We start from the raw sequence: 27,748 nt of genomic DNA, 5'->3' as shown, positions 1-27,748 counted from the left end.
TCTTGTTGAACATCGTATGTTTATTTTTTAAACAATTTACAAATAAAAATGTTATATTTATCCAAGCAAACACATTTAATACTTTAGTCTTTAACAAGCTATACAAATGAGAACCATCACACTAGAGCTTTTGATAGGTCAAGGACCATTCAGGGTAGGCATGCATGTGTCTGTATCACATGAAGCGAGTCCAATTCCTGACATCAGGGTTCTGATCTTCTGCTTCTTCAGAGCTGGTCAGCTGCTAAATGATTTAACACAAATAGTTACTGGATCACAATACAATGAAAGAAAGCCCATTTCAAATCATGTAAGTGACCTCAATATGTCTGGTCCAGGTGTCAGGCCACAGAGCCTTACCGATTAGTCTTCTTCTCCAAAAGCCAGTCGGACAGATTTTCTCGCCTTGCTTAGTGATGTGGCATCCATACATGTGCTTATACAATACAATGAAACAGCTTAAGTACAGGTGTAATACAACAGTAATTACAAATCACAGAGACAGATAAACAAACAAACAAAATCAACTCTAATCACATTCTTGCATTTCAAACAATGAAAGTAAACAAAACCATGCATTACAGTTTAAAGAAATTTTCAGTTTTAGCTCTTCCGCAAGTCTCCATTTCCTCAAGTTCTATATTGCTGTTCTTGAGCTTGTCCCAGTGGCTGGGCTACTCATGGTGCTACTGACACAAACAGGGTGAGCTGGAAGTAATCCAAGAATGGTCAAAGAATAAAAGCCCCCAAAATAAACAACAAAGACGCACGCATTATAAATGAGAGATTCCATTTTAATAGCAGAGTGTAGAAAAGAAATTGGCAAAAAAATTCACATGAAAAAACATTTTACACGATTAATTATGTACAGAATAAAGTATGTGTCTGGTTTCAGATGATGTAAGTTTCACTTTAGTCAAGGCCTACCACAGGATGCAAAATACACCCAAAACCCTCAACTGGAACAAAAAAAAAAAAAAACAAACAAAAAACCTATACATAATCCCAGCTCTGGCTCCTCAAATATTGGGACTGGCTGGGTTCACTTCAACCCACTGGGCTTTCTGCTAAGCTTTCAGCGATTCCTGAATTTGTTGTAGCTTCCAAACTACTGTCAGCAGTTTCTGTTTGCTCAGTCTTCTTGCTCTGGATGGTGCATGCTCCCTTGCCTCCTGAGCCACCCTCCTTTCCCTGTATTTCATTGAGCCCAGGAAGGAAAGTTTCCATGCACCCAGAAGCCTGACTTTCTGTGCTGCCTCCGTCACAACTCAATGACAGCATTTCAACAGCACCACCTTTGCTCTCCTCCACTTGCAGAAGGATCTCAGACACGGGAGAAATGCCCTGCATTTCTAGAACTGGCATGACCACTTCTGTAGTGTCACTATTTGAGGGCTGAAATCCAAGCTGCGTCGTAGCCGTTCGAGAAATCCGCGTGCAAAATTTATCTTCCTGACTACCAGAAGTTAATGCAGCAAAACCAGTAATCTCTGCTTCCTCCACTGTTTTTCCAATGCCCATCTTCTTAAGTTTACTAGACTCCAGCTGCATGGATGCAACAGTTCCTAGTTTTGAGACTTCTTCTGTATTCTCATTTAAAAGTTCTGCTGTAAGGATGCTGAAGCATTCATGTTTCACCTTACTGTCTCCCGAACTGAAATCAGTGCTTTTGAACCCGAGCTCTGCTTTGTGGGAGGGAGTCTCACTGTGTTTCACATCTTCTGATGTTGAAGGAACTTTCTTGTTATCCATACAAATATTTGCAGAGAGACTTTCAGATTGCTCAGTGTTCAAGCCTGAGTGAGTGGTATTCAGATGAAAGTTATTGGCTGCAGAGGTTCTTACGACCTCATGCTTTGTTTCTGGGGAATGGACAGCTGCTTCTGAGAGATGCTCCCTATGGAAGTCTGCTGATAAAGCAGCTACTGACTCTTGGACAAGATCGGAGCGAGCCCTTGAAAAGCCTCCAGTCCCTACTTCTTTTGCTTCTCTCTTGATAAAAACATTATCTAATGTTGCATCAGATCCAGTGTGTCCTAATGACTTTTTTTCAACTTCAACTACTAATTCTACACTGGATCTGAGTTCAACCATGTTTGCAGTGCAGGCATTGACTAACCATGCAACTTCCTGCCTTTGGGTTTGGTTTTCTAATACTGCATGGCCTTTTTCTGGAGCTTCTAATATGCTACTTCTAGCTTCTTTGTTGGTGAGACACGTGTCTGGCCATACCTCTGTCAATTCTGAAGCACTAACTTCATTAGAACCAGTCTTTATTTCTACATTTGGAGTATTTGATAGATCCCAACCACTTTCAGAACAAGAATGGGCTGTGATGACCTGGCTTTCTCCATTACTAGTTCTGGAAGTGTCCCCAGAACTTCTTGTCAATTCTGAAATCTTATTCTGGGTTTCTGAAATACGGGGAACTTCACCAAGGACTCCTGGTTGAGACAGTTCCAAAGCTACGTTTTTCAGTTTTAAATCTTTTAAGGAGGCATCAATAGAATTCTGCTCCGTCATTCCTGCTACTAAAGCTTTTTCTTTTGAACTGTTTTGAGAATCACAGATCAAGTCTGGACTACCAGTTTCTGACTGAGTTCTACACTTATCACTTAAGTTTTCCTCTACCGAATGGGAATTTCCCAAATGTTTCATTTCATTCTGTGTTTCAGGTAATAAAGTCTTTGGGTGTAAGCTAAGCTCAGGCTTTACCGCTTTTACTTCCCAGTCTTTCATCTCTGCACCTTTCTCCAAGGTACCGGTAACATTTGTGTTAGTAACCACAGTTATATTTGCATCTTCCTGTCCAGCTTCCTCTTGGACCTCACTTTTCTGTAGATCACAGAATTCCTGACTGCCTACCCGCTCTCTACCTCCTATATCCACAAGTTCAATTTCTGCAGGTATCTGGATACCAGAAGCAGTTTTTGTTTCTGGCAGTTCTGTGACCGACATTTCTGACACTTCCAGTAGCTGAGGCTGAAGTGGTTTCTTGTTCATTTCAGCCTGATTCTCACCAAGAACCCAACTCCCTGTTACCTGATTATTACCCTGTGAGGAATCTTCTTTCAATTTAGTCCAAATACCTGTTGAAAGAGAAGTCTGAAATTTTTGACCTATTTCTTTCTGAATACCATTTTCAATGTCAGGGCTCATCTCAGTATGAAGTATGAAAGTCTCCTGAATATCAGTTTTCTCCAGTTCTGAGCTTCTTTCAGCTGAGTGGATGTGGCTAAGTTCAGTAGCTACATTTTGAGAATCCTCTTTCAAGGAGGATGAGCTGTTATTCATTCTAGGATTTGCAGATAAGTCTGCAGGTTTTGTTAGGGTAGAGTTTTCTCCATTTGGAAGTGCAGAACATGCAAGCTTGCTGTCAGCCGAACCCTTTCCACCACTACTGTAGAAAATATCATAGAGATCTTTAGCATTGGCTGTGGCCAAGCAAGAGTTTCGTTTCTCTACCTTTTTTGCCTGTTCACTGAAAGCAGTTGAAGGTGGTGGTGGTGGAGGGGGTCTCACAGGCATTGCCAGCATTGTCTGTTCACTTTCAGACACACCTGGAGCTACTTCATCTGCAGGGATGACAGCTGCCTGCTGGACTGCTGGTGGAGGAGGGGGTGGAGGTGGTATATCAGAAGTCTGAGAAGACTCACTTTTCTCTGCTCCTTTCAAATCTTCCTCTGCCCCTTTTAAAATTACCTCTTCTCCTCCAAAAGCTTTTGAGATGATATCCGGAGGCAGAAGAAGATCTGCATTGGTTTCTTTTACCACAGGCAGTGGTTTGGTGGTAGCACCAGAGGATTTTATGGATAAAAAGGTGTTCAAAGGTGCTGGTTTGCTAACTGTTGCAGTAGTAGACTTCCTGAAAATCATTGTGGGGACTGGGAGATTGGGTAGAATTTTTGCTGGTGTTGATGTGGAAACAACTGGTGTCCATGGGCTAGTGTGTGGAATAACAGTTTTCCCAGACAGTTTGATTTCAATGGGCTTGACATGGGGTTTCCCAGACTGACACTTGTTCTCCTCTTTGTTTCCTTCTGTACTCTCTTCCTTTGCAATAGCTCCTCCTGGGGTTTTATCCTCTCTCTCAGTCTTTTTCCAGCTGAATTTCCCAAAGGAAGTCTGGCTTGGTGATTCCTTTTTAGATTCTTCTTTCTTTTCTTCTTTTTTCTCCTCCTTCTTCTCTTCTTTCTTCAGCTTAAGCTTGATACCCATTTTTCGCCCAGAAGAGTCTATTTTGCTTTGAGTTTCACTAGTCCCTTCTCCAAGCTCTGGTATGCTCTTTGTTTCCTCTTTCTTTATTATTTTTGGTTTCTTCTCATCCTTCTCTTCTTTCTGTTTCTCAACTAGTTTCCGTTTCAGTTCACTCTGCCGCCTGCGCTCCGTTTCCAGAACTACAGCCAAACCAGCTTGACGGTCTAGATTTCTCCTCTCTTCATAAAGTGGGTTTTCATCTATGTATTTCTGTGGAAATAAATGACCCAATTTTAGTCACTTTTTCCACAAAAAATAAACAAATTCTGCTCTGTAACAGTTTTGACCTGTTCAGTAAGTGCCATACCAACACTAAGAGAGCAGAGAACTACTTCCTTCCAAGAAACTGAGATGCTACAAACTCCTCATTCTGTAATTTAATGTGAATTGAGTGGTGGCTTGCACCAGTGCTATCACTTTACAGAAAAGTTTGAAAATCAACACTGGGACTTAAACACTGTTTTAACCTCATGCAGATGAAAGATTAATCTCTATGTAGTGGGAAGTTTTGCTTATTGAGTTCCACATAATGTAGTGAAGATAACCACATACATATACTCCAAGGAGTCAAATGTCATTCTTCAGGAAAGGAGGACAGAACAAAGAGAAGCTAACACAAGGAATGACTCACTCCTGGTACACCAGTTACCAACCTTGTATTTCTCATTGTGGGGATGACTTTTCACATGCTGCTCTGCTGAGATTTGATCTCCAAAAAATTCATGACAGAGCTGGCAATAATATCCAGTGATGGGAATGAGAAACTCAGAGCCTGAAAAGGCCAAAGAAAATGATCAGAGAAACAAATCTTAATAAATGCCAAGCTCTTAACAGAGCCAGATAAATATATCAAAGAACAACAGCAAAACCTCCAGCAATGTTCCTTTTGGAACAGTTAATGCTGCTCTCCTTATGCTTACAGTATGGGAACAACCGCTACCAGAAACAAATATGTGAAGAGATGAAGCTTGATTACTGTGATTCAAAAAATTTAGTGTCCTCCATCATATTAAGGCTATTCTCTATTCAAGTAGGTTAACGTTTCCTACAGTCTTAATTTATTTTCCATCTTTGTGGTATAGTCTACTCAAATACTGAACACCTGGTTTATAAAAAGAACACAAGTATTTTCATTGAAGTTAGTATGACTTGCATCCTTGTGCCTACAGAAACAGCTGCAGTTATCTAACACACTGCAGATTCTCCTTTAGTATGCACTACTGGAAGTATGCAACAGATTAATAAATTGAGACTGATCACTGGCAAGACTACTTAAGACATTCAGATTTTAAATCTTGTATTAATTTTCAAATCACTCACAGCCCCTTCCATAAGACTTTCTCAGATTCTCTGTATCCACTCTACCAAGTACACATCAGTGATTTCTCAGGGACATCTCTACTATAAAATTATTGAATTGAAGAGTCTGTTGCAAGACAGTGTGCAGTACTGCACAAGATATGCCCAAACACAGCAAAAGCTCTTGCGGTCATGTCCGGAATTCTAGTAAGCTAGCAAAAATCACTTCAGAACTACACCGGAGAAAGAAAAAGTCACCTGGTATTCAAAATAAAAAAATAAACTCTAAAAAGAAGAGAAGGAACCATGCTGTGTTTTCCTACACTCTTGCTTCATGACCTCTTCCACAAGAACAACCAGGAAACTAAATAATTTGCCTTTCATCTAACAATACAGTATCTATATGTACTTCTATAACATGGTTAAATTTTTGAAATTCCTTCCTCTGAGCAACTGGAACCTGCTGGAGGGCAAAGGGAGATGATACCCAAGTTAAAAAAAACCTAACATACCTTTGGCAGGAACAGTTATCTTATCGATGCGTTTTATGGAGTCTTGTTTGGTCTCACTCTGGGTCTTCGAAGCCCAAGGTCTGTTGTAAGGATCCAGGGTCTATTTGCACAGTGACAGAGGTATACAGGCTCATATATTACACCAGCAAGGCAAGTACACTTGTCTTTTTCCTTTTTAACATCCTCTCAGAACACTGAACATTAAAATCAACGTGCAAATAATTATAGGACCTACGTTTTCCTCTCTTTCCCCTCCCATTTTGCAATTTATAATGAGAAAATAACCTGTGAAAAGGGTAAAATGTGAATGATAGCAAAAAACAGGAAAAATAAGAAACACAAATATCAAATGCTAGTTCCTGAGTGAACTGAACACAGGCCCCATTTACACTGGTCGGAACACACCGGTAGCTGTACAAACTGCTCAAGTCCAACATTAGGGAAAAAGAATTTGGTAAGCAACTTCTTGGGTTCATTATTACTTCAGGTTCTCTTGTAAAATGTTCTGTGATGTATGTTTTAGTGTTAATATTTATAGCAATATGAAATGCACTTAGTGAAGGAAGCCTGCAACATACCTGTCTGTGTTTCTTATTATGCATGTGTGTGAAAAAGTCAAACATGGTCCCGCAGATGGTATTGCAGTCTTTGCACCAGTGGTTCCCTGCATCATAATATTCATAAATATTGGCCAACTGGAAAGGATGTTTGGAGGACTGTGAAGAGGATTCTGCTGGCTTCGGGCTTCTACCTCTGGATTTTTCATTAGCAGTTTTTGATTCCTAAATTAAACAAAAGGAAACACTTCTCTAAGACAAAGCAGGGCAGACATAATGCTCTATAACTCAGAACCTGCCTCTAGCAGAAGCCACACACACCAAAAAAAAAAATATATCACCTGCTTTTCAGCGCCCAGGCTAATTCCACTGTTTCAGAGAGCTGGTATTGCCGACTAAGACGCTGCGTGGCCGCAGTGAAGCGCTTCCAATAAGGCTCCCAGATGTAATGGCTGGATGGTTGTAGATAATCAAGGAACCAAATGAACAAATTCCCTATGGCATGCACCCTTCCCACTTCATGGTTTCATATAAAGATCTGAATAGTTCCAGTTTACCATGCTAGCCAAATAATGCCCACAAAACCTAAAATGGCTCCTCTAGAATCATTTAAAAGTTACTGTAAAAGTAGATTGGATGAAAGCAGAATGAAAAAGGAAGTAAGAATTAGTTGACTAAAAGTAATTTAACTCAATTAGCTTTATCAGATTATTTGAGAGTTCCCGAATGCTCCAGAAGACTCGTTGCTTAGCAATAATAGAAACATGGTGTTTTGTTAATTACCTAAGTATATCAGGTGAAGCATCCTGTCATTTAAGCATGTAATATTTGCACGTACATTGATTTGTACAGAAAGACGCCATACAGTGATACACAGACATTTCAGGACTCTACCCAAATTTAATACTAAACACTGCAGAGTAGTAAACCAAACAATCTCTGAAATAGATCATGAGGCTGGCTAATTTAGCTTATGATAATACTAGATGAGGGTTTGTGGTTGTTTTTTTTGAGGTTTGAGTTACATTTTCAATAGCTGGAAGTCCATTATGTTATCATTTCTAATCTGCATGGCAGTCTGGAAAGAAAAGCATGTTAACTTAGCAGACCGGAGTTGGTTGCATTAATTTCCAAGTTATTCACTATCAGTGTTGAATAAATTTACTTAAGCAGATTCAAAATTGTTAAATAACATCTGCCTTACTTGAAATTTCTTTTGATAAACAAGGATAGATTCTCTCTTGTTAACACCACCCCACAAAACATACACTGTAAATCAAACAATGCAGAGACACCCAGGCCCCTATGCACCCCACAGATAGCCATATCCCGATATAATCTAGTTCTTGGTACCAAGTAGGAAGTGACCCAGTGAATATTTGCATATATTCTGTCTGCAAGAACACAGCAAAACTGACATTTTCTTAAACAATGAAAAGATCAACTTATGATCTGCAGGAAGCGTGTGAAACAATGTTCACGATGTCTAAGAAGTGTCATTGTTCATGTTATTTACAGACATACACCCACCCAATACTATCTCAATGAGAACTTTAAAAAGACAATGCTTCTCATATAGATAGGTGACAGCTGAGAACCCCAGTTTGTGCTTAACCCCAGCTCAAAGATGCTTTTATAATTTGCTGCTATTTAGAGCCCAGAAGGGGACGATCTGTCTGTTTAGTACAAGGCCAGTTTCACCTACAACACACAGACATGTTCAGCAGCAAGGGACACCAAGGTAGCTTGCAAATAAGCAGAAAGGCATACATTTTTGCCGTTACATTGGCAGAGTCAACCGACCTCAGTGTCAAAAGGCCCGCACCATCTTTCTTTTCATTAAAAAAGTCAACAATCAGAATTACAAGGTGAATCTTAAGAGACTAAAGGCAGTGTCCTATGTGCCTACAGATATCTGAAAACATTAAAATGTTCCTGGCTAGAACTCAGCATTTCCCATGCTAAAATAAGGAACTATGAAAAGGGGATCAAGTCATTATGGGTTCAGACAATACAAACAATGGAAGTTAAAATAATGAAAAATATATTCATATATGCCATATCTCAAGAAAAGGAAGCAATACAACTTAATGCAATGTAAGATTTAATGGACATTGTTGCCTGCTTTAGTTTTACGATGTGCTAACTAAAGCAAATGATTTGTAAAAGTAAGTGGATACTAAACATCAGTAATGTTTTGAAAAACAACAAAAACAAAACACAAAAGCAAGCCTTAAAATGAAAGACATCTGATGATTTCTCTGAACCAGACCAGGATGAAGCATAAGGAGAAGTTTACAGGATACACAGATTTGAGTGACCTTGTAGAAATACCTCTTACCTTACTACATTTTCCTCTCAAAAAATATACAGTAACGTCTACACAAAAAACATCTACCATCTCCCATCAGCTATTTCTGTTATGTACATGTATGAATAAACATCTGAAAAGCAGGATAATTATCTCCTGATACCTGCATAACCTTTCAGATGTTACTATCATACACTACTTCTAAAGTGAAAACTATCTTCTAGAATGTGATAAGCCTGTTTGGATATACCCAGTGCTCAGTAGTACAGACCATGTTAGAGAGACCATACTGATGCATACTGACATTTCTTGAGAGAGAATACATAGTATGTACATAATAATCATGTTAAGCTGACAATCATATGTAAGTCTTGTGATTTGTTAATACTATCACACAGTGAGAAGATCAACATGCTCCAAACTTGCAGAGAGCTGCTAGAAACAGGCCTTGCCAAATGTTTGGCAAATGCCAATGTTGACAGGCCAAGTCAAAATGTTGTAGAGTAAAAAAGTCTGTCCTCCTGGTATTGAGACCAAAGAGCTCGAAACACTCATGATACCGCTCAATCCAACCAACACCTCAGCAGAACCAAGATCAAAACCAGTTAAGTGGTACTGAACTGCACAGACCCTGAGGGAAATTATAAACACTGATGCATTGACTCTCACCTGAATGTATCATCAAAACCAGCACATGAGATGTGATAACAAATGACATCAAATGATCCTCTAGTAAATGCTGGGAGCAGCTGTCTCCCCAATGCCCTCTTCTCTCAGTGGGAAAATCATTAGCACACAAACCAGAAGACTTTACCTTGTTGGAGGAAGATGTTTTCTCCAGACCTTTTGCATTTTCTGACTTGCTGTTCTTTTCCAAGGAATCTTTGGTTTCCACAGATGGTTTTCGCGGTTTTTCAAATATGTTAATCCCCAGGATTTGTGCTACTTTGTCAAGCTCAGACTGCTTCTTGTCAGCGGCATCAGATTCTTTATGCAGCTCTGAAATCTCCTTCATAATATTCTCTTGTAGTCTGTTCACCTCAACCAACAAGGGGTCTTTGTGTCCATCCTTCTCACGACGTTTTTTCCTCAACATCTCTCCTGAGCCAATCAAGGAAACAGAAGAGATGGAAATGCAACAGGAAAATTATCTTAAGATCTGTACAACTATTCCAGCAACAAGTAGAATACTAATCAAAGTATTACAAATCTTGACTAGGAAGTTATAAAGATGGAACTGACTGACAGGTACAGCATCACTAAATCTGCACAACCCACCTCTATAAGGGTTGCCTTAACATACCGCCCTAACAGAGGCACTGTAATCCTCAAGAGAGGGAATCAGTTTAATAACCTCTATTTTCCTGCGTGACCAAATAAGCAAAAGTTTATCAATACATTCTAACCTGAAAGTATAATTTTCCAAAAGTGAGAGAAATTAATATTTACTTGGACCAAAAAAAAATTCTAAAAATAATAAAAGTTAGCTCTGTCTAGAGAGGACTTCTTGTTCAAATAAGATTCAGGAAAAACTGAAAGGCACAATGACATGTCTTCAGTTACTATGTCTCACTTCTAAAGAAGCACTAAAATGCATAAAGTGCAATTCATTTAACTTACCAAGCTGCCAAAGATGCAAGAGCAACTGTTTGCTTCAGGGTAACAGCCAAATTCTAATATAATTAATTTTAATATAGTAATTAGGTCACAGCTTTCTCAAGAGTTCTGCATTGCCCGGAGTATGAAAATATTAAACTACAGACTATTATCCTTTTGGTTTTCAATTCTCCTAGAAGGTACTAGGACTTGTGACACATCCCAGTGGGGAAAAAAAATAGGGGGTGGGGGATGCATTGTACCTTGCTGTTTACGAAGCCTGTCCAATTCAGTCTTGAGATAGTAAAGCTTCTTCTGCCGTGCTTCTCGCTCATTCTTCAGTTTTTCTCTCTCTTCTATCACCTGAAAAGGTTGCGAGAGGACTGGATTTTCTCCTCTTCCCAACACAAGTTAATCAGTCTTACAAGAATAACAGCAAGACTTTGCTTTGCCAGTCACAGAACACTGCTTATTATTCTCAAAATGTTCTTGCATGTGCAGATAACTGTATCATGTGCTCACACTTCAACCCTGTATGAAGGCATTTTTTTTTTCTTTTGGCCAGTGTATTCCCCAGAACCGCTTTGTTTATTGGCCATTTCCCAAGGCACTTAGGCTCAGCTGACTGTCTTCTACAGGGGTAAGCAAGACCAATGCTAAATGGCTCTTCAAAACTCATGCTGTAACTCTAAAGTTAGCATGTTCCATCAGTGACAAAAGACTTCAAGCCCTTCACCTCACCTCCTGCTTTGACTCTGGCCAATTTTAGCTATTATTTAGGCTTCTGCTTCAATCTGATAGTAACTGTATCACCAAAAATAACTTTCAGGCGTAACTGTCTGAAATTATACACCTGGATTAAGTTTGTTTCTTGCTCAATAAGGTACACTGTGGCATGACGAGCTCACAAATCCACTTTTCACGGGTTTTCACTGATTCTCACAGAAGGAAACCAGGCGATATGCTAAAATGAAACCTGAAAAGTTCTTTCCACTCCCTTCCCAGCTTCATTTTTCAAGAGACAAATCCCAATTTTATTTACCTTCACAATGCTCTTAAAGCTTACTACCGACTCCTCCCTTGAACAAACAACTGACCCAAGGCCTTGCCTTCCCTAGAGAATCACTACTACTACGGCAAAGTAAATGTTGGCAGGATTCCTCGACCCTGCCTGGACTAAGCCCTGACAGGAGTTCCACCAACACAGGCCATGTCTTAAGTGCCACAAATCTTTGGTGGTTTTTGTTTGATTTTTTTAATCACCGAATCACCATTCTCTCATTCTGGGTTTTCTGCCAGCATAGGGGCATCAAATGGAAGATGCAAGATTTTATACTCCCAAGTCATCCCAGCAAAAAAAGAGTGGACTAAGACTGAACCAAAGACACCTGTATTGCAGACAAAGCCCTAGAACTTCGGCCAAGATGCACAGGTGAGCTACCAGTGTATGTCATGGCAGGAGAAAACCACCCACCTCCAGCTAACAGAGCTCTTCCAGAAGTGCCAAGTTTCATTAACAACAAAATTTCAGCTGTGTCAGATGAAGTAAATTATTATTCCTGCAAGCAGTGGAAGCTCACTTATCTGTTGATGTAGCACTTTATGCAAGCAATCTGAAAATTTAAAGTGACTTCTTTTGAGCTTCTCTTGGAGTCAGTGGTCCATCTTTCCACAGCCTGATTTGTTCTGAAGAATGTGATGTAACTAAGCAGGCAAAAAGCTTCCAGCCTCTACCATGTGCTGCCTTTCTACTTGCAGATCTACCAACACAATGCACCATTAGCACAGCTACACTGAAAGAATGTCTTTAATGCAGATATGCATATGTAGATGAAAAATTAGATATGAGCCAGCAATGTGGGCTTGCAGCTCAGAAAGCAAATTGTATCCTGGGCTCCACAAAAAACATGGCCAGTAGGTTGAGGGAGGCGATTCTCTGCCTCTACTTTTTTCTCATGAGACCCCACCTGGAGTACTGCCTCCAGCTCTGGGGCCCCCAGCAGAAGAAAGACATGGACTTCTCGGGGCCATGAAAATTATTAGGGGGCTAGGACACTTCTCCTTTGAAGAAAAGCTGAAAGAGTTGGGGTTGCTCAGCCTGGAGAAGAGAAGGCTCTGGGGAGAATTATCGCAGTCTTTCAATATATAAAGGCTGCTTATAAGAAAGATGGAGAGAGACTTTTTACCAAGGCCTGTACCAACAAGACAAAGGGCAACAAGGGTTAAACTAAATGAGGGTAGATTCAAATTAGACACAAGTAAGAAATTTTTTATGAGGGTGGTGAGCCACTGGAACAGGCTGCCGAGAGAAACTGAGGATGCCCCACCCCTGGCAGTGTTCACAGCCAGGTTGGATGGGGCTCTGAGCAACCTGGTCTGGTGAACGATGTCCCTGCCCAGGGCAGGGGGGTTGGAACTAGATTACCTTTAAAGGTCCCTTCCACCCCAAATCATTCTATGGTTCTATGCTTTTATTTTAACAACAAAGATAGAATGGACACCAGTTTGAAAACCCAAGCAACTTTCAGGAATTTTCCAGTCCTCTGACAGTTACATAACTACAGTTTCCTATTTTGAAACACGTTCTTCCCCACTACTCTCTAATTATCATAGAAACCAAAGTAACTGGAAGAGGAAAACATTTAACACCCCACAACCAAAACTGGTGTCAGATGCACCAAATAAAGAACAGTTTCCCTAAAGTTCTTCTGATTCTGTGATTCTTATAAGAGATAATACAAATGTAGAGGGAAAATAGCACGCAACTGTCAATCACGACATCCTTTAGCATGTACTTAATAATGTTTAATGTATGTATAACCACGGTATTACTGTACCATGTACTGTGTTCAGATGGAGCCTCCCGTGTTTCAGTTTGTGCCCATTGCCTCTTGTCCTGCCACTGGACATCACTGAAAAAGGCCCAGCTCCACCTTTTTTATACCTATTCCTTCAGTTATTTCTGTATTTAGGTATCTCCAAGTATTTCAATATCTAGAGCTCAGCAGAATAAAGCCAAGCTGTGGCCACCATGTGTTTTTTCTGTAAAATTTTGGCTGGCCCCACAAACTTCAACATTGTGCTTGATTTCATCTGTTCAGCCATAATCTAGAGGCATACAGCTTTGGGGGATTTTAAACACGCTTTTTACAATTGTCACAGAGTAATACAAATGCCCAGGCACCTTTAAAAAAAGCAAATGTAGTCCAACTGCTTTTAAACTGGAGCCACTCAGGAAAAAAAGGCAGCACACCGAGAGGAAAAGCTTCTACCCCAGCAATCAAGCAGTCCAACATAATTTGATATATCAGAACAGATAACATACCTTCTGCTTCTGAGCTGCTCGATTTTTTTCATCCGACATCTTTTCTGTGGTATTTTTGAAAGGGTTTGAAGACAGACGAAGGGGCACTTTGGAATGAGCAGGAGTGGTAGGGACATGAACAAGCACAGAACCATCTCTTTTTAAATCAGGGACATCCTTTCCCATAGACACTGTCTCAATCACCCGGAGGTTGGGACGCGTGGGGTTCGCTGACATGGCCATAGTAAGAAGACCATGAGCTTCTGGCAGTGTAGGATTAGGCTGCTGGGCTGTGGGGTACATGGTCCAGCCAGGGGCTGCATATGCCATATAGTGCCCATATGCATCATACCCTGGAGGAGCCATTGTGGGAGGTGGATAGTTTTGGGGCATTTGAGTGGCAGTAAACTGGGAATAGTTGGGAATTTGGTATTGGGAAACAGAAGTAGGTGTAGGTGGCAAACTAGCAGGAGCTGGTGGAACTGAGGGAATGAGAGACACAGAAGGAAGGGGCTGTTCTGGTGCACATGGAGGTATATCCTGTCCCACTGGCTTGCTCTTAGTATATTCTGATTTCTGAAGAGAGGATGCATCTTTAGACTGCTGGAAAGAGACCGGAGGTGATGCTGAGCGCTGCTGGCCTGACTCTGGAGATCGGGTGTCGCTCCGACTGCGACGCAAGTCCCAAGGGTCCAGTCTGCGAGGATCTGAAGAGCGACGATCAGGAGAACGAGATGCCAACTTTTTGCCATGAAGGCGTTCCTGGGTACGAACAGCCAGTTTTCCAATTTCAGCAACACCAATGTCAAGCCCAATGGTTTTGAGTAAGTCGTGGATCTTCGCATACTCAGCATTAGGCTCTTCTAACGGATCCAGCTTGACAGCTGGAGCAGGAGAAGGAGGTGGGCTCACTTTCTGGCTTATTATCTCGTTGCCACAACTCACTGGGGGCTTCTGAATGGTGAGAGATTCAGTTTTGGTGTCTTCATCCTCATCACCATAAAGAAATTTCTCTTCATCCTCAATGTCAGGGAAACTACGCCGCCTCTTCTCCTGAGCACTGACAGAATCAGCCATCATGCCCAGAATTCGGGAGAAACCGCTGCCATCCTGACTGGCCCTCTCATGAGGCAGCAGGAAGTCAGTATGGCGATCAGCAGGCTCTGACTTGGGTTCTACCTTTTCCTTGTGACTTAAGAAGCTTCCAAACTTCTCTTCAAATGTGAAAGCATCTTTGGGAGCCCCAGAAAGTGGGCTCCACTCATATAAACCGTCACGCAACTCCTTGTTTGCAGACTCCACAACAGAGTCTTTGTTAAACCGTTTGAGAAAGTTCTCCACTTCAGAGGCAAAAGGAGCTGTGTCGTTGCTCTGGGGCAAAGATGAATGACTAGAAAGAAGAGGAAGATCCTTGCTGGGAGCTGGACTGCTTGAAAAGCCCTCAGGCTGAAAGAAAGAGAAGTTAATATTTACTACAGCACCTTCTGAGGTGACTGTGCACCTCACAGAACAAACAAAGGAACGTGTTAATTTCTCCTTGAGTTCACAGCTGAAGAAAAGAGTTATAAAAGACCCTAAGTTGAAAAAGAACACAGAAGATTACAAAACAAATTGCCTAATGATTCTGGAACCTCATGTCCAGCAATGAGGGCTGATCTCAAAAACACTCAAAATCACAATTATATTTCATCAGTTTTCTGCAAACGTAAAACCTGAAACTCCGTAACATAATTTTGGCTACACTTTGTGTTTAATCACAGACAACTGCACTGGGGTTATTCCCAGTCACTTCTTCAGAGACGCATCACTAATGCCATGTTAAATAGCATTTCCAATAATAGGTATAGAATGGGATCCTCAGTATTGGAGCACCTCCTGAGATAAACATGTCTCTGTCAAACCAGCACTGATCAGTACTACAGACAGATCAAAAGTGATGCGCTAAAACATGAGAAAAGTCAATTTTCACAGTGGTTGCAACTGCTTATCTTTCCATTGCTCTGATTTTGAGACTCAATTGGTAGTATAGCTTCAGTATAAATTAAGTAGGGTTGATCCCAGCCTACAGCCCAAAGGGAAAAAAATACAGAAACTTGAAGATGTCTTCAGCCAGAGGTACTGAGGATGCACTAGGCAGTTCTCTCAGTCTATGAAAAGAGGCACAGTGACAGGCAGAAAGTGTCAATCAATGTCCTGACTGCCTGTGGTACAAAAAGGGTCAGCTTTTCTATAAAAGCTGGCCCAGATCTCAGCATCCTGGGCTGAATTTCAACAAGGGCATTTTATTCTGCCTCAGATTTTATAAATATATATGATTCTTGATTAAATGCCTTCACCACTTAAAGTTCCTAATGCAATCCTGACTTTTATAGGCCTGCAAAAAGATACCTGTCCTCTCAAAGACAGGAAAAGGCAAAGATTTGGCTTTTCTATTTCAGAAATCAAACTAACATTCTGTATCATGAAGTGACTGGTTTGGAAAGTAGAAACATATAGACAAACAGAGATCAAACCTGAACAGGAGACTCTACTTCCATCTCCACTCGTTTCTTCAGAATAGATTTTTTGGGCATGGATGGGATTTCCTCAGGCCTGTAAGTATACCGAGGCTCAGAAGTCTGTAGTGTGTTAGTCAAGCCAGGGATCACATAACCACTGCCTGAAACATCATGATTCAAGTTTCTACTACGCTCCTCTTCTTCTCTTTTCCTCCTTGCACGGTCAAGCTCTCGGAATTCTTCATTCAGGTATGATGGGCTCGGGCTTCGACTGTGGCTGCGGCTTCGTCTGCGGTAGTTTCGTGTTCCTGATGAGAAACCCTGATGCTCTCCACTCACACCATGCATCTTCTCATCCTTTTCATACCGTGGACGCTTTATTTCTCGTCCCCTCTCTTCTGGCCTCGAGGGGTAGGAGGATTTCCTGAGTTTGTCACCATCTCTGTCAGATCCACGAGGCAGCTCTTCTCGACGACCATAATGCAGACTATAATCTGAACGATGAAGGAAAACATCTCGGTTGCGGTAGTCTTCGTCATGTCTCATGATGAAGGGACTTGAAGGTTGATCTTCATGCAACGGGTATCTCTCAAGGCCTCGAGGACATGAGAGGCCTCTGGTGAATATTGGACCATCAGCCATATCATCCCTGTGTAGAAGAAGTGTAGAATAAACGTAAGTACTTGAGTCAGAGTAAACGAAGTCTTACTCCTACTCAAGAGTAAGAAATTCCCAAACCAGTTTCAGAATAACATCTCCGTCACTAAACAGAAGCAACATTTTATGTATTTAAAGGGCAGGGGAGAAAGGGAGACTTATTTTTAATGGTACTATACATCCCTCCTAGGAAGTCACCTGCAAACAGAGTGACATGAACAATTCAATTCATACTTCAGAAGGAGAGCCTTGAAAAATTGATAGGATGGATTTATTTCTGTGAAGGAGAAAGACTACACGTTTTAAAAAAAAAAAAATTACTATCATATTTCAGACCACAATCCCTCTCCTCACCTCTCCTAGCAAGATGCCAAGGTCACATTTCATATTAATTATTCAAGGCATAATTCAGTCTCACACTGGCAAATGCAACCAGATCCTCTTTTTATCTTCAGCTGTGGAGATGGACCACAAATTCTAGCAACATTTTTTGTTGCAACAGATCTGTAGACAGGACTGACGCTAATCACATTAACTGCTATACCCAAAACGCAGCAGTTTTTTATGATGCCTATGAACCAGGGATAGTAAATGTAATAGTATCATTTCCTTATGCCAGCCCCTGCACTATTACACACAATGGATGTGCAACTGGCACACCACCAAAATAACAAACTGGATCTCTTGGAGTATCTTCTTCTGGATTGATTCGTACACACACCTCCAATTAGGAGTACTGTTGTAACTAAGGCCTTTTTCCCCACCCCTAAAAAAATTTCTGGGACTGTTCTTTAGATCAGGCAGAAATAAACCAAACCACTTTAACATTACCAGCTGCTGTTTCTACTCAGAGGTATTTAAAAAATCTAGCAAGATCCCCCCAGAACGGGAAGAAAAATGCTCCTCAAGTGAAATCAATGGGACAGAAAACCTAGAGAAATGTCCCTCCTGAGTGACCAAGACATTGACTTGAAATAAACTATGTATGATTGCCTGAATCCTCAAAAATCATCTCCTCCTTACTCAGAAAAGTCCCTCCATAAATCTGAGAAGGGACAAATAAAGTCATACCATATGACATCTTCAGAAAAAATTGCAGATAAATTACAGCCCCAGTTTTTAAAGTCACCAGACTGAAGAATGACAGACATAATAGACAAGGTCTTTTTCTTCAGTATTTTCATAGTTTCCACCTGCATATTTAAGAACAAAACCAACACAAAACTTCACTTTATCTCTAACCTGCATCACTGCAAGGCATATCATGTTATTAGATGCTTTATCAGTCCAACACATCTTAAAAGGCAAATATGGCACGTACCAGTACCCACAGCATTAGGTGGTACCTTTCCAGTTTCCAGCAAACTACACACATCCACCCCCTCCAAAAGCACAAAAATACCTACAAAGTAGCTAAATTAAATTTCATACATGAATGTTGCTGTTCACAGCCTACATAAATGTATGTCTATCCCCAGTGTCACCTTTTCCAAGAGCCTGCTAAACCTATACAAGCTGCAAGAACATACCTGGTGAAGTAACAGATGTATTTCACCATACACTTCAGCTGATTTTTGTGCAAATAATTTGCATGCATGCTTGCCAGGTGTCACCTACAATTCAAATGCTCTGACTGCAGTGACAAAGCAGAAGGAATATTTAATCATACTTCAGAAGGAAAGGAACAGCAAATCTACTATATTTACAAGTAAAAAGATGTTCCAAATACACTCTGAACAGCTAAGATGGAAATTTAAAACCCAAAGATTAAATATAGGTGTGAGGAAAAGGATTATTTGCCTTACAGAAGCTGTGATACTTTGAAATATGTTTTGTGTAAATATAGTCCAACAGAGAAATGTCCCTCTTAACAGGTTTGGGTGCTTTTAGCCAGCATCATCCACTACAGCCTATTGCATCCCTGAGAGAAGATAACAAGGTGGTACCACCGTGACCACCCCAATACCTTCATCAACACAGAATCCACAAATTACTGGAATGTGCAGTTTCAGAGCAGGAGAACAGACACAGACTACATGGACATGATTCCTCAGAGAACTACAACTAGTGTTAAAGTAAGCTTTATTTTTTAACATATTTATTCACATACATAGAAACAGAAATAAATTAATTGTGTTCTGCTGTCAGCAACCAACAGGACTCCACCTTAACACACAGCCTTTGAATAGCAAGTCAGATGAGCCGTTCATACTCAAGCCAACTGTCACTCTTGGTATTATGCCAAAAAAAATGCTATTTCAGAGCACAGCTTAGCACAGACCAAGTCTCTGCAGTGATATGGTCTAATCTTTTGGATTAACCTCAGATGAAAGAATCGGTGGGATGCTCTGTAGAGCTTATGCCACCTCAGACAGTAGTAGAATATCTTGAAAATACTGACAGAGCAGAAGATGGAACACAGGGAGAGGGGTAAGATATATTCTTCAATTTGATAGACTGAGATTCTGGAAAACAAAACAATACTGACCAGTTGAAGTAGAAGACTAAAGCTGCTTAGGTGACCTTGAAGTCATAGGCCAGCAGCATTCAGTACGCTTACTTAGACATGTGCAGGAGGCCAGCTGCCCTAAGAACTTGGGGCAAGTTCTTACAGATGTTTTAGGATGGACCTGCACCCGGACATACACCCTGAGAAAAACTCCTGGAGCATCCTGAAAATCCACGGCTGCAGGAGAACCCAAAAGCATCCCTGATTTCCATCCTCTGGTATTTTATTTCCTTTATAGGCTAATGAACCTCTCTGCCATCCCAAGGCCCTGGAAATGACAGAGAATAATTTGTAAAACTGATTGCTTGAAAACCCTGAGCAGTCAGCAAAAATAGCTGAGAATAACTAAATTCAGAATTATTTTCTCTAATTACTTCAAAATTTGAAGAGACATCTTCAGAAAACACTCTATTTTTTAGATTTTTTTTTATAAATGAGAATGAGAACGTACCACATGCCAAATAAAAATGTGATATGCCCAGTATTAAACAAGTGATGACCCACAATAAGGGCTACTTTAAAGCCCTATCACTTTAAACTGACAGATACAAAGCCAGTGTCCTAGTAGCAGGGCAGCCCCTCAGAGTGGGAAAAAAAAAATATGATGAAAAAATACACAATCAATGATATCCTTAACCAAACACAAAGTATCTTAAAAACAACGAAAAATGGCTAAACAGTAAAGAAATTTGGAAGTCATAGCAGTACGTAGAAGATGTAGGAATAGCTAAGGGATGACTAGGACATACTTTAAAGCTTCTGGACAGTGGGCACCACTCAGTCAAGTGCAGCCAGCACAAATAGAGTGGACAAAAAAGAAAAAAAGAAAAAAAAAAGTAAATGTAACCACATGGAGTTCTTGCATACCTACGCTATAAATATATGGGAAGCCACTTAAAACCTGACGTCTACACAGTCTCACTTTCTCTTACTCTCATTCTGATTCATCTGTCACTTTTATACCTTCTCAGGAGTCTATTCTGACCTTTTTGTTTTACATCTATGGGTCCTGTAACAGAGATAAAAGTGAAAGTTCTTTGTAATTTTCACTCTTATGTTTAAAATAAACTCCGCTGTACCTTATGTTATTTCTAACCATGCATCATAACCACAAAACAGGTTAAATATAAAACCTCACTGGAGAAAGGAAGCAAGGAGACACACCCATACCCCTGCCCCACATATTCTTCATTTGCCAGAGCAGTGCCAGTTTACACACCATTTCCTGCTCCTTCCAGCCACTGTACTCTCCCCGGGCATACGCACTCATTTCATTCAGAAGAATGCAGACTGCACAGGGCATTTACAAATCAAATACTGATCCCAGGAGAACTGAGGCAGAGGTGTACAAGTGACAGTACTGAAAACTAAACTCTCATTTAGTTTTCTGCACCTGCTGAAACTTAACCTTACATTTGAAAAAGACAGGAAATTCACTTATTTTTCTCACTTCCCTCTTTTTCTCTCTCTTTTTTTCTTTCTTCTTCTTTTTTTTTAAAAAAAACTTGAGGATATTTGCATCAAAAATGGAAGTTAGAGTACTTTTTTTGTACTGGATGCTTATCCCTGACCTGAAACTGCAACTACATGCTCTGAGGCACGAATTATGCCATCTTTAACTTCACAATTCAAGACATAAAAAACTTTTATTGCACACAGCCTTCTAATTTTACTTCTTTTGCCAGATTATACCTGTTGAAGGCAAAGATTTCTGAACAACATCTACTAATACTTATACTTCACTGTTCACAGCAGTATTTTTAACATAAGTCTTTACTAATTATGTTTCTCTCTTGACTCCCATCAAGGGACCCTAAGAATTCTAACACTTATTTTATCACATATGAGACTGACTGATTCACTTCTCTTCTGCAGGGTTTTTAAAGTCAAAATAATATATTTTTTTCGACTTACACTAGAGGCTTTATTCTGGACTATACTAAGAAATATGGAAAGTAGATTAGTCCCAATAAATGAGGAAGTTGAAGCTTTATGCTACGCACAAACCACCTTCCTTGCAGTCAGGACTAGACAGGTTCATAAGAAACAGAAGAAAGTGGCTGAAGCTGTGAAATGTCAAATGAAGCAGCTCCCTCTTGCAATATACTCCAGGCACTTTTAGTTTATATGGGTTTTAGAAGCAGCTGACAAAAATCAGAGAAGAAATATCTGTTTAGAGTTACTATGAACCCAGGCAGAACCCATAGTAACTCTATGACTTTTGTTCAGGAATCCCCTGCACCACAACTTGCTGGAGGTTGGGGGAGTATTCCAGGGAAGCATCACTACACGCTTGCCCTCTTACCCTCATTCCCTAAGCATTCACTGGCTAGTTAGATGTTTGGTGTTCCCCAGTACAGCCATTCCCATGTTCTTACTGTTTCACACACCTGAATCCCCATCTGCGGAGGACCATACCTGTCACTCAGGTTATCAATTGGTGAGCCCAGTCTATCAGGCAGCCTCCTTCGCTCTGGTGTGCCAATGCAATACCGGTCATTACCAACAGTAATCCGCAAACTCTGTTCCACTGAAGACTCAGAGCGGAGACTCGGTGAACGTCTCTGTAAATTAAAGAAAGAGTGCAAGCCCATCAATCAGGGAATTTTAATCTCAGCTACAGAAAGGCAAGTGACTCTGCTCTGCTTAACATGTGAGACGGGGTGGATGGATCAACTAAAAAATCAAACTAGAAGAACAATTGTTCCAAATATTTCAGTTGTCTCCAGTTACTAAAGAAAGGGGAGGCTATTGACTGCATTTTATTTCTCATCCCAGCTGCTAGTAACATGCTCTATATTTACATTATCTAGAAGGGAAATTTTTCAACTCAAAAATACATTTCATAAAGCACCATTTTAGAAGGTGGAAAAACAGAGTGAAGTTCAAGAAGTCCCAGATTTGCCGCTGTCTTCCTTTCTTTGTAGAGGAGAAGCAGCTAAACAAACATTGCACATAAAACAGTGCCAGGAATTTCTTAATAAAATTGTCTGGATTTCTGGCCCTTTCCAACTTTAATAACAACATGAACTAAAGTATAAACCAGTGTAAACAACGATTTTTCTAGCAGTGATGTTTTTTAACAGTTTTCCTTACCTGATGCTGCTTTCAGCAAATAAGCACAAAATAATACTTGAAATGCCAGTGACTATAGAAACATTTTCTATAGTAGAATTCCCATTATTGTTATTTATTATTGGTAGAGCTAAACCAGAGCTATGTAATGTTGCCTTTGAAAAAACTACAGCAGAGAAGGCCTGAGCTAACTGCCTCTGCACAGACCTTCCTTTGGACGCATAGTCAATACAGAAAATGTCATTACTGGTAAGTTATGCTTAACTAGTTACACCTCACATCATTCTGGAATATGGCACTAGAATACAGGAACGATCAAAGTAAGGGAGGTTCCACAGGAACAGATGAAACTACCTGAAGACAGAGATACTTGCTTTTTTAAACCAGAAACAGATGAGACTACCTGAAGACACAGATACTTGTTTTGCTTTTTTAAACCAACATGGTTTAGATTCTGCTTAACAGGAAGCAACACACCAGCTTCAGTTCTGCCACACCAGTCATTCACTGCATGTTGCTTTCACCACTGAAAACTGCAGTAGCAAGCAGCAGGTGTACTATGTTGTCTGCATCCACCCTGAGAAGATGCAGCAGAAACAGCTCAGTCTTTCAAGTGACCGAAAGAACACCATAATCTTCAACAGGAAGCAAAAGAATTCCCTCACAATTTTGCATAAACAAAATTATTTGCAGTACAAATCTGCACTAGAATCCACTGTGCACATAACCTTGTGCTAAGGTAACATATTATTAATTTCTGGTTTGCTCCATTAATCTGAATCCCAGCACTTAGCAGAACACTTTTTAATTACTTCCTAAGACCAACAGTGTTATACAGCACAGTATGATCCTGCAACAGCCCGGCTGAGATACATGTGTACAAGGTGCACGTGTCTCACACAAACACACTAGAAGGTTCACTTGTGACCAGTATAACACTGACTGTTAAGGGCTGCCTCAAGAAGTTATTACCTTGAAGGGCATCTTCTTGCCATCGAGACTGCTGGCAAGTTGGGCACATACAGGACAATCATCTCCAGGAACTGGAGACAGAGAAGTGATGATTATATCTCAGAACAAACTTCTGGGCAAAGGAAAGAAATAGTTTACTTTTGGAAAGTTTGGGATGCTAGGACTGCCATACAGATTGCCCAGAGACAGCAGTTATGGTGAGGTTATTTGAACCTCACAATTTATTTATTTTATTTTTTTTTCAGTTTGAGAAATTCCAGTTTCAATAGCTTTTTCATTTCGAGCACTGAATACCACCAGTAGTCCATTCCTACCTACGCACTGCACTGCATTTTCCTCCCTTCCTATTCTGGTCCCTGAACTGCAGTTACCATTGCCAAATTACTGCACAGGTTGCATACTAGCTCTTAATTTTTTCTTTCTCTGTTGACCCAACACACTCCATTCCTCTAATTTCAGCCAATTTTCTTACAAAACAGCAAAAAAGCTGAGAGAAACTATAAAAAGAATAAGCATGCAGGTCAGCAGGGACTAGTAAAAGCAGCAACCTTGCAAGAACAAATCAAGTCCACCAAAATCTCTCACTGTACAGCCCTGACCTTCTCTCCTCCATTACATTTTTCAATACTCACCCCAAACCTTTGCTGTCACTCCATGCTCTTCCAATTTCCACAGTTCTCCCCAGCTACTAAAAAACTACCACCATCTGTATCTACAGTGTCCGATACACAGCTCCACCGGCAGTCAGCATCCCAGTTATGCATGAGAAAATGGGCAACAACGCTGACAACCTGGGAACGCATGCATTCCATCTCCAAACCCACAACCCAAAACCAAAGTAACTTCCAGAATCAAGAAAAGGGAAGAAGAAATCTCTAAGGCTGCTCCTTCCATACTCCAATTCATATGAAGGGTAGGGACAATAACTTAGAGCTTGCACTCAAAACTTCTCTGCATTGCAAACCCATGCCCTTACCCCATCTGTGTCTTCATTCCATACCCTACATCTTCCACTCTTACACATATAATCCCCTCTTCCAAGCCTTCCTTCCTTGAGAGCCTTCCTCTTCCTCAGTCTTGTGTCTGAATTCATCTCCTCCCAGTGACAGCTCCAAAATGCCACTTCATTAAAACATCTGTGTAATTATCTACATTTCTACACTTTGTATCCTCAAACTTCTGGAGAGGGGGTCTTAAGTCATATAAATCTGAAAACTTTATTAAAACTTTACGTGACCATGCTGACCCAACATATCTGCTCTCTGCTTAGTTTTGATCAAACTTACTTCCACTGTCTGGAAAACATCAGCATAATCCCAGCTTTTATCTTTTTCTGATGAATGCTAATTTTGCAAACAGTACTTCTAAAAAGTCAAATCAACCTGTATATGCATTTTATACTTTATAACATCACTTTTAAATAAGTAATGTTGGCCAAACACCTTTTGGTGGACAAAAACTTCCATGGAAAGAATGTGAACAATATATAATCTAACAATTACTTACACTGGGCTTTAACAGATGCAATGGACAGCACCAGGCAAGTTAAAGGCCCCTCTTACTGTGAAAGCTGCTTCCTAGAGAAATGTTTTCCTTAAATGCAGTAATATTCTTGTAAATAAACAAAAAATCTATTTGCTTCAGCAATTCAGCACTAGCTAACTTGCTAAAGCCTAATTTCTAGAATTAATAATTTTTCAGTCATTCTTCTCTGAAATTAGAATAGGCAAGAAAAGCATCAAGAATCCACAGCAATTTGCTGAGATGACCACTGTAACTTGAGACAGAAGGGTGCAAAATAACACTGGAAAAACAGCATTTGTCAAGAATTATGTTTGTGTAAACGGGGGGTGGGGGAGTGGGTGACTTTTTTTTTACCCCTAAAGAGGGAATGGGAAGCTTCCAGTCAAAAACTCCTAGTTCAAATTTCTCCAGGTCAGAACCAACACATTCGGCATTGAAAGTTTCGTCGCAGCTGGCACAGGTTCACAGCCTATCACAGATACAGTGAAATGGCAGACTGGGTGATGGTGAAGTCAGTTTAATAAAGTTCTGCTCTTGTATTGCAGTTTGTCATCCTGTCAGTTGTGATCATCCAACTGTCCATCGAGCCACAACACAAACTGACATGAATCAGATTTAAAATTATCTCCTTTTAAAAAATTACTTATTTTCAACCTGGGTCTTACCCCAGCAAAGCAATTTGCAGGGCTACCCCACAGACAACTTATAGGACTAAGATAACAGTAAAAATACAGCCTAAAAACAAATGGCCAGAGGCAAGCTTCTAAGCCTGGCTTGGTTTAACTGTCAAACACATTATCTTCCCATACCTTCAGGCAGCTCACTTTTAAATAACAGCACCAATACCACTACCATCACCTGTGATTTCTATGGCTACAGCTCCAAAGAAATACAATAAAACCCTGTACCACCATCAAAAAGGCAATCCCCCTTCTCTCTTGGGGTCCCATCGTGACATGAATCATAGCAGACAACGTGTTTTTGTTGGCTTGACTTTCAGCCACATCGTTTCCTCAAACCAGCTCACCCTGCAACTTCACAAAGTGTCAGCACACGGGAGGGGGCAGAATATACTGCAGATCAAGTGGAAAAAAAGTGAGCATAGCGATCTTTTTAATTGTACGCATGCTGGATTGAGTGACCATGGAACCATAGCCTAAAATATCCCAGTAGGAGAACCTCTTCTTTCAGCACAATACAAATGCAGAGTGAACCCATTACACGCTACAGCTAACAGTTATCAGACAAGACAATCATTGCACGAAGGAGCAACAACAGAAAACCTCAGTGAGCAAATGCCACTCGCACAACAAAAAAAGTACGGCTCTACCCTTTGGTTAGTACGGCAGTCTGCATCCAAGGTATCACTTCAGATGCCAAACCAGAGTTTCACATGCCCAAATCAAATTTTGCCAAGACTGAATGAGAAGACTGGAACACCTTGTGCACAGCTCCAACTACAAAGCAGTGCCTATCACAGAACACCTCTCAAAGATATAAATCTGTAACAGAGTCCCCATTGTATGCCCATGACAGCAGGAAGAACTCAAAGCACTCTTTCAACGTCCTATGAAAAAAGTTATCGCCCCATAAACAATAGCACAAACCAGTGTTAAATGGAGGAAAGCGGCTAGCTACATCCTTTGCCTTAGCAAAAGATAGCATCATCTCTGAGCCTTATCTAAAATGGCTCTAGCCGATAAGAGAGAAATAAAAATGTAACGGAAATTAATGGAAAAGCGTGACTTCAAATGGAAATCAATGATTTTTATTTTCGTTTCCATTTGGCTCTCTAAGGAACGGGGGGCAACGGCGCTTCTCCCACCACGCAGGGAGACCCCGGCGCCGGTGCCATCCTGCGGGACCCCGCTGCCCCCCGCCCGCTGCCCCCGGGGCACAGCCGGGGCCCGCGCTACCGCTGAGGGGGGCCGGTGCCGGGTCAGGCACCCCCGCCAAGCCGCGGGGGTCGGGGCCGCCATCGCTGGTGGCCGCGGAGGCAGCGGGGACCCCCCGCGGCCTGACAGCCCCCGAGGGAGGGGGCAAGCCCAGCACCGAGACCCTCAGCGCACGGCAGTAGTTACCCGGCTGCTGCTGCCATCTCCGTGCTCGCTGCCCCGGCGGCCCCGCGGCCCCCCGGGCCCCGGTCCTCCCGGCGGCGATGGCAACCTTCTGCTGCGGTGCGGCGACGGCGATCGGCGGGACGCACCGCGGTGGCCCGACGGGGAACGGTGGCGGCGCGGCGGGGGACGGGGCGAAGCAGAGCGCGGCGGCGAGGCGGCGGCGGCGGCGCCGGCGGCGGGCGGCGGCGGGGGAGGCCGGCCGCGGCCTGGCCCCGGCCCCGATGTGCCGGAGCGGGAAGCGCGGGACCCCGACGAGCTGCCCTCCTTCAGCCGGTGCGAAGACGAGGACGAGGGGCCGGAGCGGCCGCTGCTGGAGCGGTACATGATGGCGCCGGCGGCCCGGGGGTCGCGGCGGCCTGCGCGGGCGCCCCGGCTCCTCTGACCCGGCCCCCCCCGGGCTGCCCCCCCCCGGCCCCGCGCGTGCGCGCCGCCGGCCGCCCTGCGCGCGCTCCCGAGCCAGGCACCCCGGGCCCGGCGGGCGGGGGGTTGGGGGGGGCGGGGTGAGCCCGGGCCGGGGAGGGCCGGGGGGCGGGGGGCGTTGCTTGGGGACGCCCGTA

At 41.8% G+C, this 27,748-nt stretch overlaps 1 protein-coding gene across 3 annotated transcripts; it reads right to left on the bottom strand.

Annotated features, from left to right (window-relative positions):
* ZNF318 (zinc finger protein 318) lies at positions 1-27,748 on the bottom strand. Of its 3 annotated transcripts, XR_008824821.1 has the most exons (11): positions 27,153-27,748; positions 21,919-22,064; positions 16,350-16,983; positions 13,858-15,282; positions 10,796-10,895; positions 9,751-10,037; positions 6,647-6,850; positions 6,069-6,168; positions 4,911-5,029; positions 361-4,467; positions 1-244 (listed from the first exon to the last, which is right to left on the bottom strand). XR_008824821.1 is itself a non-coding variant. In XM_056356793.1 (10 exons), exons 1-10 carry the CDS (start codon positions 27,513-27,515, stop codon positions 1,048-1,050), a joined length of 6,798 nt encoding a protein of 2,265 aa, XP_056212768.1. In that variant the 5' UTR covers positions 27,516-27,748; the 3' UTR covers positions 1-1,047. The 3 variants fall into 3 exon arrangements, 2 of the variants coding, with proteins under 2 accessions (XP_056212768.1, XP_056212769.1); XM_056356793.1 differs by having other exon boundaries at positions 1-4,467; XM_056356794.1 differs by lacking the exon at positions 27,153-27,748 and adding an exon at positions 18,521-18,624 and having other exon boundaries at positions 1-4,467; positions 21,919-22,054.

The sequence above is a fragment of the Falco biarmicus genome, chromosome 12, assembly GCF_023638135.1.
Source record: "Falco biarmicus isolate bFalBia1 chromosome 12, bFalBia1.pri, whole genome shotgun sequence".
Lineage (NCBI taxonomy): Eukaryota > Metazoa > Chordata > Aves > Falconiformes > Falconidae > Falco > Falco biarmicus.
The sequence above is the reverse complement of the archived record's forward strand: the minus strand, read 5'-3'. Positions and strand labels throughout refer to the sequence as shown.